Source organism: Lotus japonicus, chromosome 3 (assembly GCF_012489685.1).
Source record: "Lotus japonicus ecotype B-129 chromosome 3, LjGifu_v1.2".
Classification (NCBI taxonomy): Eukaryota; Viridiplantae; Streptophyta; class Magnoliopsida; order Fabales; family Fabaceae; genus Lotus; species Lotus japonicus.
Window position 1 is genome coordinate 83,456,865 of NC_080043.1, and position 14,840 is coordinate 83,471,704.

Below are 14,840 nucleotides of genomic sequence, written 5' to 3' on the forward strand. Positions count from 1 at the left end.
TAAAACTTTTTAAGATTGTAAGGGTGATGAAAATGAAAATGAAAATGGAGTCAATCATTAAGGTATTATTTAATCCAATCAGTCTATTATTTCATTGATAATAACACTATCTATGACACATACACACACACAGTCTCACTCAATCAAGCACACAGACACATGTCAAACCCCACCAACTCCCACGGAAGAAAATACTGTGATTTTGCTGTAGTGGGGGTTGTGCTTTTTGGTTTCATGATCAGCTTAGATTTTCCTCAAGAACAACGAAAATATTTGTTTCACAATTCTCATGTCTGCAAATCTAAGAGCTTTAGTTCTGAAAAAAAGGTGGAAACTTCAGTGTCTTCCACCAAAATCATTCTTGCGCCATTACTTTAGTTAACATCATTGTGGGTCTGCTTTAATTGCAGACTTTGTAATACACTGTCCTTGACTGTGACATGCATCCAAGTTTTGCTTCACCATGTGCTGCTGCTTGTTGCTTCCATCAAATTCTCTTCAATTTTATTGACTTTGTCCTTGGATTGTAAGTAAAAGCTGAGCTGAGATCTTCAGAATTGATCTGGTTTCCCTTCAGAAGAAAATGGTACTTCAGCTGATTCTCCTGCTAATTAAGCTACATTTAGTAGTCAGTAGTCAACAGCTTCAAGAATATGCAGGTATGACCATAATTCAAGTTCAGAGTCTTTAAATTTCTGATGAAAATGAAAAATGTTGTACATAATTCATAATTGGGATATTAATTTATCTAAACCCTACTACTAATGTGAGTGTTATATAACTATCTGGTTATCTGAAATTTCAAATTATGTAAAAAGCAGCAGCATATTTGAAATGAACATTTCATCAGGGACCAAGATCAACTGCTAATTGGTTTTATCTATATCATATACTGCATAACAAGGATTGTATGGAACTAACATAGTGATAAACTGATAATAGTCTTAAATTTCAGGAGCTCATGATCATAATTATACTAAATAAAAATTATCTTTCCATCTGTAGCCACCAATCTGCTACATTCCAGAACCAGAAGCCTTTTAAGTAATGCAGTCTTACCATCAGTGTTATCTTCTGAAGTTCCTTCAAGTATTGCAGACCCACCTGCAGAGTCATCTTCTGGTATTGCTGGAAGTATTGCACTTCCACCTTCCAAGTCTATGACCAAAACTCCTGCAAAGAAATGGATGCATCATAAGCATCACTATTCCAGAAGAGAGAACCAATATCCAACTCCAGGGCCAACCTACCCAATCCAGGCTCCTACTTACAGCCATCAAGGTTTGAATCTCTAATTGGAAGAGCGTAAACAAAGTTGTTACACATTTTCTCTACATTAAAATGTCAAACTTCATTTCATTTGTTCTATTAAATTCCCTTGAAAATGTAGGTCCTTCAGCCTTCGAATCACTACCTCCTTTCTCTTCAAAGAGCAAGGATATCCGCGCACCTTCACCTGCACCATCACCGGCATTACTGTCAGGCCACCTGGATGGTATTAAACCTTAACTCTCTTTTTCATTGATTTTAATTGTACTCATATTTTGTCTACCTTGATTTTTTATTTGCAGCTGACTTTTAATCATATATTTCGTTCAGCAGCGCCCTCTCATTCACCTAGAATTTCACCTCTAGGTTCATCACTAAAGAAGATAAAGTCTCCACCACCAGCATATACATTGGTTCTGCCTCCTCCACCTCCTAATAAGGGTAATATACTTAATCCTGCATCTCTATTAGCTTTAAGAACTATTTAAATAACAATTGTTCCTTCCTTTTCAATAATCTCAAGAAACATTTAAATGACGTTGATTCTACCTGTAGATTGCTTGTCCATGACTTGCTCAGAGCCCTTGACATATACACCTCCGGGATCACCTTGTGGCTGTGTTTGGCCGCTTCAAGTTAAGCTTCGTATCGGCGTCGCAATATACAAGTGTTTTCCTCTGGTTTCAAAGCTAGCTGAGGAAATTGCAGCAAGCGTTTTTCTGAACCATAGCCAAGTTCGCATCGTGGGAGCTGATGCGGCTAATCAACAACTAGAGAAAACCAATGTTCTCGTAAACTTGGTGCCCAAAGGAGTAAAATTTGATGATACCACAGCATTTTCAATGTACAAGAAATTCTGGCACAGGGAGATTCTACTAGATGCTTCGCTCTTTGGTGCTTATGAAGTACTCTATGTTCATTATCCAGGTTGTAGATTAATATTGTTTTTTGTAATGAAGGGAATTTTTATAGTATGTTTGGGTTCATTAATAGATATCTGCCTCTAGGCTCATACTTTTGGATAACACATACAGGTCTTCCACCATCTCCACCTTCAACTCCTTCAGGTGTTTCTAGTATAGATGATGGACCAAATCCAGGTCATGATAACAATGGAATGATGATGAAACCTTTAGGAGTAGATGTCTCAAAGAAGGAAAAAGAAGGAAGTAATGGACGAATGATTTTTATCATTGTTCTGTCATCAATTACTGCTTTTGTTCTATTCATAGGACTTGCTTGGCTTTGTATGTTGAAATGCGGTACCTATGTTCATAAAAAAGAACAAGTTCCAGATGGTTTAATTTTGTCCTCTTCAAAACAATCAAGTGAGTCCCACTTTAAATCATGAGTATCATGAAATGTTCGTTTGTTTGACAATTTTATAGTATACTATGTCACTAGACTAGAAATAATTTTCCCTCTTTGGAATGTTCAAAATAAAAGAATTGACTAACTCATTTATGAATGCATTATTTTTAATTAAACTTGGTTTGAATGTAACAGGGGATACTAGGTCATCAACTCATGGGGTCACGCGAGGTTCTGGATCAGGGTCCTTTAATTCTGGAACAATAACATACACCGGGTCTGCTAAGATGTTTACTTTGATTGACATAGAGAAAGCAACAAATAAATTCGACTCTTCAAGAATATTAGGAGAAGGTGGTTTTGGACTTGTTTACAAAGGTATTCTAAATGATGGGAGGGATGTAGCGGTGAAGATTCTTAAAAGAGATGATCAGCGTGGAGGCCGAGAATTCTTGGCAGAAGTTGAGATGCTTAGCCGCCTACACCATAGGAATTTAGTTAAATTGATAGGTATATGCATAGAGAAACAGACTCGTTGCCTAATCTATGAGCTTGTCCCTAATGGAAGTGTGGAATCACACTTACATGGTAAGCAAAAGCAAGTTCAAGAATTTCTAGAACTTATGCAAGTCAAAAGCCACATTTCTTGTCAGACACCAACTTCTGAATGCTCTCTTTCTCTTTATTTTGTTAGGTGCTGACAAGGAAACTGGTCCACTAGACTGGAATGCCCGGATGAAGATTGCACTTGGTGCAGCTCGAGGATTGGCTTATCTGCATGAAGATTCAAATCCATGTGTCATACATAGGGACTTCAAGTCCAGCAACATCTTGTTGGAATGTGACTTTACACCCAAAGTTTCAGATTTTGGACTGGCTAGAACAGCACTGGACGAGGGAAACAAGCATATCTCCACACATGTCATGGGCACATTTGGGTAATAATCCTTGCTAGCCTTTTACACATGCTTGCGATGTATGCATTTCATTCCAGTATTGATGGTGTTTAGCTGACTGCTGTGTATTTTCACTGCATTGGTTCTTTACCCTTGCCTTCCTATTATTTATTAACTATCTCAAAAACTTATGCTGTTAAGAAGAATATGAATGATTTTATTATAGTTCTTTAACACGCCCGTCAAGAGCCGATTACGCTTGAAATTTGAACAATCCGCAAGTCCACCCATCTTCTGCTGAAAGAAAGGACAGCAAAGAATCATTGCCAGCGATCAAAATAGGACTAAAGTCTATAAAGTCATGAAGACTCTAATACTTTGTCTTGCCCACCCTCACATCAAGTTGTCACATGAAGGCGTATAAGGCCCGTTTGGAAGAACTTATTTGAGCTTATCTTATAGGTTAAACACTTATGCAAGTATTCGTAAGAGCTTATGTAAATTGCTTATGACTTGTGTATAAGCTGTTTTGAGCTTAGCTGCTCATAATAACTTATGAATAAGCACTTATGCCTACCTATAACAAATTTTGAGCTTATATCAATAAGCTTCTCAAATTAGCTTTTGAATAATCTCTTATTCAATAAATACTTTTTGTCACAAGTACTTAATTAAACTCTTTACCCTAACGCACCCTAAATAGTTTTATCACAGCTCTTAACAATTCCTTAAGGTGTTAACTGAAATCATCTCATTGACATCTTGTTTTGTAGCTACTTAGCTCCGGAATATGCAATGACCGGCCATCTTCTCGTCAAAAGTGATGTTTACAGTTACGGAGTTGTACTCCTTGAGCTCCTAACCGGTAGAAAGCCTGTGGACCTGTCACAACCGCCAGGTCAAGAAAACCTCGTCACTTGGGCTCGTCCAATTCTCACAAGTAAGGAGGGTTTGCAGATGATCATAGACCCAGTTATAAAGCCCCACATATCTGTCGACACTGCAGTAAAAGTTGCAGCAATAGCTTCCATGTGTGTGCAACCAGAAGTGTCTCAACGTCCTTTCATGGGTGAAGTTGTTCAGGCCTTGAAGCTGGTATGCAATGAGTTTGAGGAAACAAACTATGCAAGATCAAGGAGATTTCAAGAAGAGGGTCTTCTGAGTCATGTGGAAGGGAAGTTTTGTGGCTATCAATCTGGTGAAGAAAAGGCAGCATTATCACCATCAGAGCTTCTCAGCACTTCAGGCCAGGAATTTGAGTCTTTCAGGAGGCATTCTACTTCAGGGCCTCTGATTACAGGGAAGAAAATACACTTTTGGCAAAAATTGAGAAGAGGTAGCACCAGCGAACATGGATTTCAACTAAACTATGGCTAGGAGGATCCCATTAAGTTTTCACCACTGTCTGAAACTATGGCTAGGAGGCTATCATGAGCTTGGACTTGTGTTTATTACTAGCATATATAGAATAGCAGATTGTAAGCTAATAGTTTGATTTGGTAGCTCTTGCTTACTGTTGCCAACAAAATACTGGCATTTTCTTAATGCTCAACTGGCCTCATAATTTTCATTTTTATAAGAATGGCCTTGCATTGTGAACTGCATTGATTATTTTTTACTAACAAAAACACTATTAATTTATAAGTAAGGGCTACACAAGAGGTATTAGTCAAAAAAATAACTAGAGGTAAATGTTCACACCATACAAGATTTCACTGGAAGTAGCTAACAGGACATATATATTTATATATATTATGTTTGGATTTACTTTTAATCCTCACATAATCACTTTTCTTGCCACAAAAGTTCCTTCTAATAGCTTATCCCAAACTCACTTCTTCAAACGTAGAAATCTGACGGTTTTCCAAACACTGGTATACCGTTATGACACATTCAATCCACACATTTCTTTTTACATTTTAAAAACCTCAAATGACTTTTCCTCTTTCTCCCTGGAGACCAAAAAATAAATAAATAAATTGTTAAACCAAGTTGTCTCAGTAACTTTTTCTTCCTCAAAACGCCAACATTTTTACTAACAATCACTCCTTACTAGAAATACAACCATATAAACTTACATCATTAAAAATCCTACAACTAACACCTTTTTTTCTCAACTTTTATAAGTTGAAATTATCTTCATACAGCAATTCCTCCTTATATACCAGCCAATTTCCCCAACCTGTGTCTCAAAATCTTCACTCCCATGTACCTGTCACAAACACAAATAGATTATTCACAAGCAAATGCTATTCTCACAACTCATGGAATTAGATTTTATCCTAACATGTGTTTACTCAGTGACACAATTCCTGTATAGTACACATACCTTCCCATCATCATCACAGTGGCTTGAGGATTTGTTCCTGGCGATTCAGAAAATGTCGATCCATCTACAACGCGGAGTCTTTCAACACCAAGAACCATATGTTCAGGGCTAACCACCTTGCCCACATGGCACCCACCATGGTAGTGCCAAATGGTGATCACAGTGTCTTTGCAGAACTGCTCTAGTGACTTTGTGTCATTGGCATGCTTGGGGATGAGGTTGACATTAGCCTTCAAAGAAAGGTCAAGAAGATCCTCTGTGGTTTTTCTCTTACACTTAGTGTAGTTAGTGAAGTGTTCTGACTGGACTACCTTAATCACCAAGCGGATCCCCTCCACGCATCGCTGAAGATCATAGGGGTGGCTGAAGTAGTTGAAGGTGACTGCAGGGTTGTCTTCCACATTGGTGTTGACCAACTTGAGATCTCCTACTGACCAAGCATTGGCAACTTTTGACAAGATGAAACCACCCCTGAATGCTTCAATTGGTACGTCTCGCTTGTTCTTGATAAAAGCTTTAACAGCTTCTATTGATCTTTGCTTGGGAGGAATTGTGGAGAGTTGTCCAATCTGGTTTATCATGTAAACAAAATTACTTTTGATGGAACTTCTTGCTAGTTGCACTAGGAAAATTAAGAAAATGCCACTATTTTGTTGATGCCACAAAATTCTTCTAGAACTGATTCTAACGCCAAAATTAACTATGGGGTAGCTTCTTGGTGTTAGAAACCAATTTTGAGAAAAAAAAATTGCTCCAAATTAAATGTTCTTAGTATTTTTTGTAATGACTAATATCTAAATGTTACTGTATATGGATATTTGGACGCTAATATATAACTCTAAGTCTCTAACATATAAGTAAGTTTCAAAAAACATATAAGTAACATCTAGTTAAGTTTTAAAATGTGTTTCATATTATTATGAAATAACTATTCTAAAAGCTTGAACTGTTGGATTCAGACACGTCTCTTTCCTCACGTGAGAGGCCATTAACCTTAATTTGATGGGTAGTCATGGTGCAAGACCACCTATCTTGAATTGGATTTCAACTTTTAAATAGAACAATGGAGGCAACACGGATTAAGTTTCACACCGCTTGATCACAATGATACTGATATTATATCACGAATCAATTATCCTAAAAGCTTAGGTTGTTAAGTGAGTACAAATGAATGGTAAATTAAGAGAAATATTGCGTACCTCAGCTGACAAGATACCATGGTGGCAGTGAATGCTACTGTTGGACTGACTAAACCCACTGCTAGCCTCTATGAACACACCCTTTTTGGTGATACCCACAGTTTGTATGAGTGACTGCTTAACAGGCCTATTAGAAGGAACATAAATTGTATTCATGGGATTATCCACCATTCCCTTCCCAACAAATGGATTGTCAAGAACCACTGAGATGTTCAACTTCTGGAGTTCAGCTTTTGGCCCAATTCCACTAAGCATCAGCATTTGAGGAGTCCCAAGTGCCCCAGTAGACACTATCACCTCACTATGCTTATCATTCCCCAGAACTGCCTCATGCTGCTTCCCATTTTCATCCTGGAAAATCACCCCCACAGCTCTTGGTTTTTCTCCTGCAACAATAGCATTAACCATTAATGACATGTTTGAAAATTCGATTCTAAAGTCAAAATGAATTCCGGAGAGAAGCTTCTGTGAGTGCGCTTTCGGGTGGAAGAATTGTATAAGTTACCTTTTGTGTCAAAAACAATCTTTTGGACAGTGGCATAGATTAGAACAGTGAGTTTGTCAGGGTTGGCAGTAGCAAGAAGTTCAGCAGCAGTGTGGCGGCGGCCGAATCTGTCGAAAATGGTTCCACCAACCTTGGTTCCATAGATATGATCATAGGTGAAGCCATTAAAAGGAGACACACCAGAGTCTAGAAGACTCTCCCTCACTGCTCTCTGATAACCTGAGAATTTTGGACGGTGTACAATTTGCTTCTCAACCCATGGATATGACTCATTTACTAGCTTTGCATCCCACCCCACCTTCTCTATAAACCTGCATTCCATGTAAATCATAAGAGAATATTAAGAATCCAAGTGAAATGAAGTCTTACATTGGAAGTAAAAAAGAATATTAAACATTTTATAGTTAAGAAAGATGACTTAACACGAATGTCTTTAAGGTTGTGAGTGAAAAAAGTAGTGTATTTACTCAATGCGGAGACCTCTTGAAGTTCTATGAATCTCGCGGCAGCAAGACATATTTGATTGTTAATGTTCTAAAGGGGGTTTGATTATTGCCTTTAAGTAACCAAGTCAACTTTTTACTGAGTCACTCCTTCAGGTACTGATGCTTAAATTGTTTTGTTTTAGTTCAATTCATTGTTTGGTTTCTTTTACATAAACAAAATAATCGCCTAATTCATTGATGTCTCCTTTTATGGTTTGAAGCCTCAACTGCATTTTGTAAAACTTCACTAGTATTAAAAAGGACTCCTTCATAAATGTCATAATAAGATAATTAAGGAAGTTAAGAAAAATGTTGATAGACCATTCTATTTTTGGAGAAAGTAAGGTGATCTGCATCGTGTTCATGTGAGTAGTTTCAATTGATGAAGAAGTGCCGAATTGCCAAAGTTAGATTGATAATTAATGAATCAATCATTTTAAATTAAAGTTGATTTTATTGTTGGGAAACTGATACAGCAAATTATAGCTAGCATAGTCATGTAATGTACAATGATATTGTATTCATCCAAGCCATTTATATCAGGTCAATGTTCAAACACGGTCAAAAATATAAAAATGGATAAAAAAATGTTTCCTATATTATCTCAAATCTCAATATTTTTCTTTTGGTCTAGCGTATTATTATCTCAATCCACCCAAAACTTTGACACTATGCCCAAAATGCCCTCTATCTAACGGCAAACGTCATGTGTCATTTATAGCCCCTACCAGAAAGTAACTACTTGTGAAAAATGGTACTACTTGATAATTATAAACGCACCACATACGTGTATAACTTACATTTATGTTGTATAACTTTATTTAAATGCTATAAAGTCAAGTTAGTTTTTTGACATTACACGCAATCTAAGAATTATGCAAATTCCATAGTCTGTTGTCACATTTTTATATTTATTTTTGGGTATTTAATTGCTTTCCCAATTTTTTTATATATAGTTTAATGTTGTTGTATATTTGTATAAAAAAAACCTAAATATAGAGAAATTAATATTTACATATTATTACACAATTCTTATAAAATGTTTTGAAGTGAAAAAGATTGCCCAACTATTTGCAAGATAAACCTAAATCTATATAAAGATATTAAATTGTGTGTACATTTGTATAAGATATAAGTCACATTAGTATATTTGAAAATTAAATGAATATATTTAGAACTAATTTGCGTGCTTTTTTACACTGACATTCAATTATTATTCATTACATTAGAAAATGATTTTTAATTTAATTTAAATAAAAAATATTGTAACTATTTTTTAATACATGACTTTAGTTGAATCCCTGTGTAAAAACGTTTTAAACACACCTAAATATGCAATATCTATATATATAGAAGTAGTGCAAAGGGAGTCGGTGATAGTTGTTCTTATTCCTAAAATTGAGCAGACATGTAAAAAAGCACCTTAATGACTTACATAAAAATAGAAGACTTCCTTTATAACATTAATGAATGAATGCAAATAGTAGTTTGCTTTCCTTCTGAACTGACATCACACTACCACCTAATCACTTACAAAGGACCACAACAAGCATTTAATTGATGTGAGGATAACTTCCTATAAAACAATTAAAGATTGTGGCCCTTAATGTCGCGAATCAATATATGAGGGGGTTACTATTATCTACTCTATGTTTCAATCCTAGTTTCCCTTAACCTATCAATTCATATATAATGGAATCAGCTTACCAAAATATATATATATATATATACATATAATGGAATGATTTAACAAAACCAAAAAATTCTTATGGAAATTTTCTATAAACATTTTCTTGTGTCTTTTTTTTCTTGCTTGTGGTCCTTCTGACGTTGCCACATACTAGACATTTTCTTTAGTGTGCTATAATTAAATTGGTATAATATCAACATCTAAATCTTTCATCAAAAGGAGACTAGAATTATTGTAGGCTCAAACATAGGCAGATAAGATTCAACAGCAAAAGGCCAAAACTAATAATAATGAGAAAGATGCAATTATCCGCTCCCTGAAAAAAATGTAACCAAAAAATATTAATTTTTGTATTTATTTCTTTAATGTCATGATGCCATATCGAAATTTTACTAAGCCATGTGTGCACTCTCATGTTACTGCATAATATGTCTAAAGTTTTCATAATTATTTGTCAATCAAACAATGTTTAATTTTAATTTTTTATTTTTTAATCAATACTTAAATTTATTTAATTAAAATATAAATATAAATATACTTATGAAAAAATATTTCCTATTAAATATACATTTATTTGTATTTATATTATTTTTAAATGACTAAATTACGTTTAGAAAATTAAATTAAATTTCCAATATATTTTCAATTTTATAATTTGCAAAAATACGCGTGTATTACATTTGGTATTTACTAGTTTTACTTTTTTTATAAATTTTTGTCTTATTAATTAATTAACTTAAAATAACTTTTGAACTCAGCTTAAAATAAATTTATAACTAATAAAATAGTAGTTAACAATATTGCTTAAAAAGATTAAAAAAAAGTGACCAAATGAATGTGGTACGCGTACATTTCAGAGTTTCAATTTGGAGTGCTAGAGAGAAAGAAACGTGTAGCAAGAGGGGAAAATGTTACAAGTGTTTGATACTTTGACTTTAAGATCTGCCATATGGATGCACTCTACACTGCCAAATAGTCAACCTCAGACTAAAGATTGCGACTTACTTTAATACAATGTTTAACTTCTACCCAACTATAATTAGATTCTTTCCTATAATGAGAACAAAGTATTCAACTATTAGATTTTAATAGAGAAATTGGAAAGTAAATCTATCATATTTCTTTAAGTCAAACTAGTTTAATGTTGGTTAATCAAGACAGTAAAAGAGCTTGATGTACCAAACCTGTCATTTAATTAATTAAAGTGTAAAATGTAGGCAGGACAAAGTTTTTTATTATTCCCTTGAAAATAACTTTTTTTTTAACCGACATCAAAAGAACAAGAAGTGGTTGAACCTTATTAACATCCTTCACGTGAAAATTCCTTTGTTACCCATAAAAGTCAAATAGTCATAACAATAGCAGTAAGCAAACAGTAAGAAATAATATTTTGAATTTTCAAATGCAGCTACATACTAAGGATTTCATTACACAGTCATCTATTTAAATCTCTCTAACTTCTTGTGTAAACCTTACTTATTTATACTAATAGTGTATAGTTATTGTACTAATCTTAAACTCTGCCCATAACTTCATTCAAAAACCATTTTAATTTGAATAAACAATAAAAATGCCACCTTTGTGAGTTGTATGTGTTGTTAAACTTTGGCAAAAAGACAATAATTAATACATCATCATTTATTACATACATCAACTATATGCATTATGCAATGTATTCTTCCAGAAAAAAGGAATACTGAAATTTGAAGTAAAATATTCTAGAAGAAAGGGAAATTTTAAATATTGCATCATTAAGAGTGAAAAAAAAAACTGAAAATGAAAATGAAGAAAAGGAATGAACAAAGTAATTATGAAGAATGGGAAAGCCAGGTTGTATATGATTGTTACCTTGTGCTTGCTCTGGTATAGAAGCCAGCATTGATAGAACTGCCACCACCCAGAACCCTTGCCCTTGCATTTAAAACTCCATCTGTTGAGATGAAGTATTGGGAAGCTGAACTTGGTGAAGTGTCTGCCAAGGTAATGTGGAAATTTGATAGAAATGTAACATTGGGGTTGCTGAAAGGGACCCCCCCTCTCTCAAGCAACAGGACACTGAAGTTTTGAGAGAGTGTTGCAGCCAAGGGACACCCTGCTGTGCCACCCCCCAGTATTATGTAGTCATAAGCATTATTGAGGGAGGTAGTTGAAATTGATGGTGATGAAAATGAGCTTGCCTTTTTAATAAAAGGGTACCCATATTCATGCCAGTTCAGCTTACCTGCAAGCTCCAATTTCAGTCTCATCTTTATTAGTTCAAGCAAAATGATTCGTAGACATTCATAAAGTGCTGACATCTAGACATCCAAAAGTAACGAAGTGTTTGTTGGGTGTCTGTACTATTTATATGTCTAAGTATCATTAATGTCAGTTTAATTAAGTAATGCTATAGCTCAAGTCCCAAATAATTGCACATTTTGTGTTTGTGTCATTGTGTGTGTGAATAACATGATCATGGTCAACAAAAGAGATTAAACTGCAATGTTCAATGATCTAGCCCTCTCTATATACTCTTAAAGTGAAACTCTATGAATTGAAAGGAGAAAACAGAACCACTGGCTATATGTGTATATTTCTTCAAGATTCTTTGAGAATTGAGACAGATTGTTGGCACAAACTACATGTACAAATTCCTAACAAAATTCTGTTTCCTAGTGGTTTGCTAGTTTGGAAAATGTCTCCCACTAACAGGTCCTCGGTTTGAAACCAGAAGAAGAAGTACTATTGAAAATAAAAATTCCTAACAAAATGGCAAACTTGCCTGAAAGACAGGTAGAACCCAGATGGGAGATGTCATTAGCTACAATAATTAAAAAAATAAGCTTCACACAGAATGTAAAATTGAAATGAAAAACTGAAGAGGAATTGAAAAATGGAAGAAAGCTCTGCAGATAGATGAAGGTGTTAGTGGTAAATTGGTGAGAAAAACCAACCTTGACAAGGAGGTAGAAAGTTCCAGAGGCACAGAACAACTAAGCAGAACTTGACTGCACCAAATGTTGTAGCCATGAAGCCTCACAGGGCCAGAAATACCACTCTCTCACACTGAAGAAGCTGCTTCTTCCTTAAGTGGCTTCCTCTGGTTGGTCTTGTTTTGCGTGTACATCATATAAATACATGAAATACTTCCTAACCGTATCAACATTAATCCATGAGTTTAACACAAGAAATGAAGAACAAAATCTACATTAGGAGACACCTAATGCTGCTGTTAGAAACAAGAGATGCCATAACTGAATAGAGCATTTATTGAAGAAATGAATGCCGCGGTTAGAGTCAAGTTCCTCCAGCCGTTGGATCTGCCATTGTGTTCTCTGATCAAATTCATCAGTTGTGTACCAAGACAGCTCAGCTCACCGAGTGAGTGGTTTGGCGTACTGATTCAACACTTTGTCTCTTAAGCAAGTGATTGCAAGTTTAATTATCAACACTTGTGAATGGAAAAAACTCTTTAGCCAACTTTCTACCACTTCGTGCCTTGACCATGGAGTGAGAGATTAGTATCACGACCATGAACCGTGGGAATAACTTGCTTGAGAAAAAGAAAAAAAAAAAAGGACAGTTCACTCACCAGCCTACACAATGAGTAGTAATGCTCCATATTTAATATGCCACCAAAATTGTGTAACCTCTTTTCAAATTTTATATCCTTTTTTTTCTGGTTGATTAGATTAGAGAGTATAAAGCACTGTGAGGATATTGTCCCTTGAACTAACCCTTGTACTTGATTTAGCAGTTAGCAGCCATTAATAACAACATTCATGCTCATCACCTAGACAATATCTTGAACATAACAAATTAGAAAAGCAAAAAGCATTTCAGCAATTCATGGTAGAACAGTTCAGATTATTTTCCTGATTTTGCATTACTTTTTCCTGTTTTTGTTGGGATAATATTGTGCATCCATCACAGTTGGCATTGTTCGGTGATTCAATTTATCATATGGATTGGTTAATCATAGCAATAGGTGTTAATGGGAGAGTTGAGTGACACACTATATTGGCTTATCTAATAGGACTGTGCTTATGAAATTGTTGAATTATAATTTTATTGTCAATGGACCAACCCCAACTTTAATACATTGATCTGCAACAACTGATTCTGCAATGTGGGGTAAGAACAATTTTTCAGAAAGGAAAGAGTTCCGTAGCATGTTGTGAAAGAGCAACATTTTCTAGGATGAAATGACACACACAAACAGAGAAGGGAAGACCAAGACCTAGCTAGATGCAACTCATATTAATAAATGTAAGGTTATAAATAAAAAATCCCTACATTATTTCATTGCTACATAACTGTACACTACATAGTCATAAGAGTCCAAAACCGCTAAAATATTAAAGACTTCTGATATTGTCTGATTTATATAGAAATATGAGCTGAATCCATATACTTCATCTGAGGACTTTGGGATCTGTTTGGATATGTCAGCTTCAGAAACCAGAACCAAATATTGTCCTAGACACTCTTGGCTGTTAGATGGATAAATTTTTGGGAGATCTCGACATTGAATTAACGAGAGCAAACCATAATAGATTGAATATTACATCTCTTACCCAAAATTTTAAGATATTAGGTGTATGAGTATTTTAACTTATAAACTGCCAAACACTTTCTTTTTCATCTAATGTTACTTCTTACCCTTACACTTGGATTTGCAATAACCACAGCCCACAGCAACAAATAAAATTAAAAAATGAAATGGAGAGAGAGATCATGACAGTAATGCAAGAGGAAAAAATAGTTGGCAAAACATGGCTTAATCAATTTATTGCATCACTAGGCATAGCCAATGGTGATTTAATATTGCAAATTGCTATGACTCGTTTGGATCTCATGGACAACGGAGGATCATTAATTTGCACATGCTTGTATGACATGAACTATGCATATCTTTTTTCTTTTATTCGTAACCAATGTTAAACCACAACATTGAGCTATTTCTAGCTATAGGCTCCATCCCTACCTACTTTTATGTCAATTTGAAGCCACACCTCCACCCTCCCATGAATGAGGCCTAAGTTGGTTGTTCCAAGCGTCCCTTGCTGAGCTGTATTGTCTATGCTATGCAATATTGAACCTCTAATTCAAGTGTTGTAAGGGGGCGTAAAGTTTGTAGCTAACCAAAAAAGTGTGAACCTTTATCCTCATGGATA

The 14,840-nt window shown here is 35.1% G+C and overlaps 2 protein-coding genes across 3 annotated transcripts; one reads left to right on the forward strand and one right to left on the reverse strand.

Moving 5' to 3' along the window:
* The first annotated feature begins 123 nt into the window (after nucleotides 1–123).
* LOC130746573 (receptor-like serine/threonine-protein kinase ALE2) lies at nucleotides 124–5,075 on the forward strand. 2 transcript variants are annotated; one of them, XM_057599251.1, is made up of 9 exons: nucleotides 124–659; nucleotides 1,006–1,281; nucleotides 1,391–1,495; nucleotides 1,600–1,710; nucleotides 1,825–2,196; nucleotides 2,304–2,597; nucleotides 2,776–3,168; nucleotides 3,275–3,518; nucleotides 4,250–5,075. In XM_057599251.1, the coding sequence occupies exons 1-9, from the start codon at nucleotides 584–586 to the stop codon at nucleotides 4,851–4,853; spliced, it is 2,475 nt and encodes an 824-aa protein (XP_057455234.1). In that variant the 5' UTR covers nucleotides 124–583; the 3' UTR covers nucleotides 4,854–5,075. The 2 variants fall into 2 exon arrangements, with proteins under 2 accessions (XP_057455234.1, XP_057455235.1); XM_057599252.1 differs by having other exon boundaries at nucleotides 1,603–1,710.
* Nucleotides 5,076–5,198: 123 nt separating this feature from the next.
* On the reverse strand, nucleotides 5,199–12,865 carry LOC130746575 (protein HOTHEAD). Its single transcript, XM_057599254.1, has 6 exons — nucleotides 12,618–12,865; nucleotides 11,533–11,905; nucleotides 7,510–7,820; nucleotides 7,005–7,390; nucleotides 5,806–6,374; nucleotides 5,199–5,688 (listed from the first exon to the last, which is right to left on the reverse strand). Exons 1-6 carry the CDS (start codon nucleotides 12,691–12,693, stop codon nucleotides 5,634–5,636), a joined length of 1,770 nt encoding a protein of 589 aa, XP_057455237.1. The 5' UTR covers nucleotides 12,694–12,865; the 3' UTR covers nucleotides 5,199–5,633.
* Nucleotides 12,866–14,840: the final 1,975 nt, after the last annotated feature.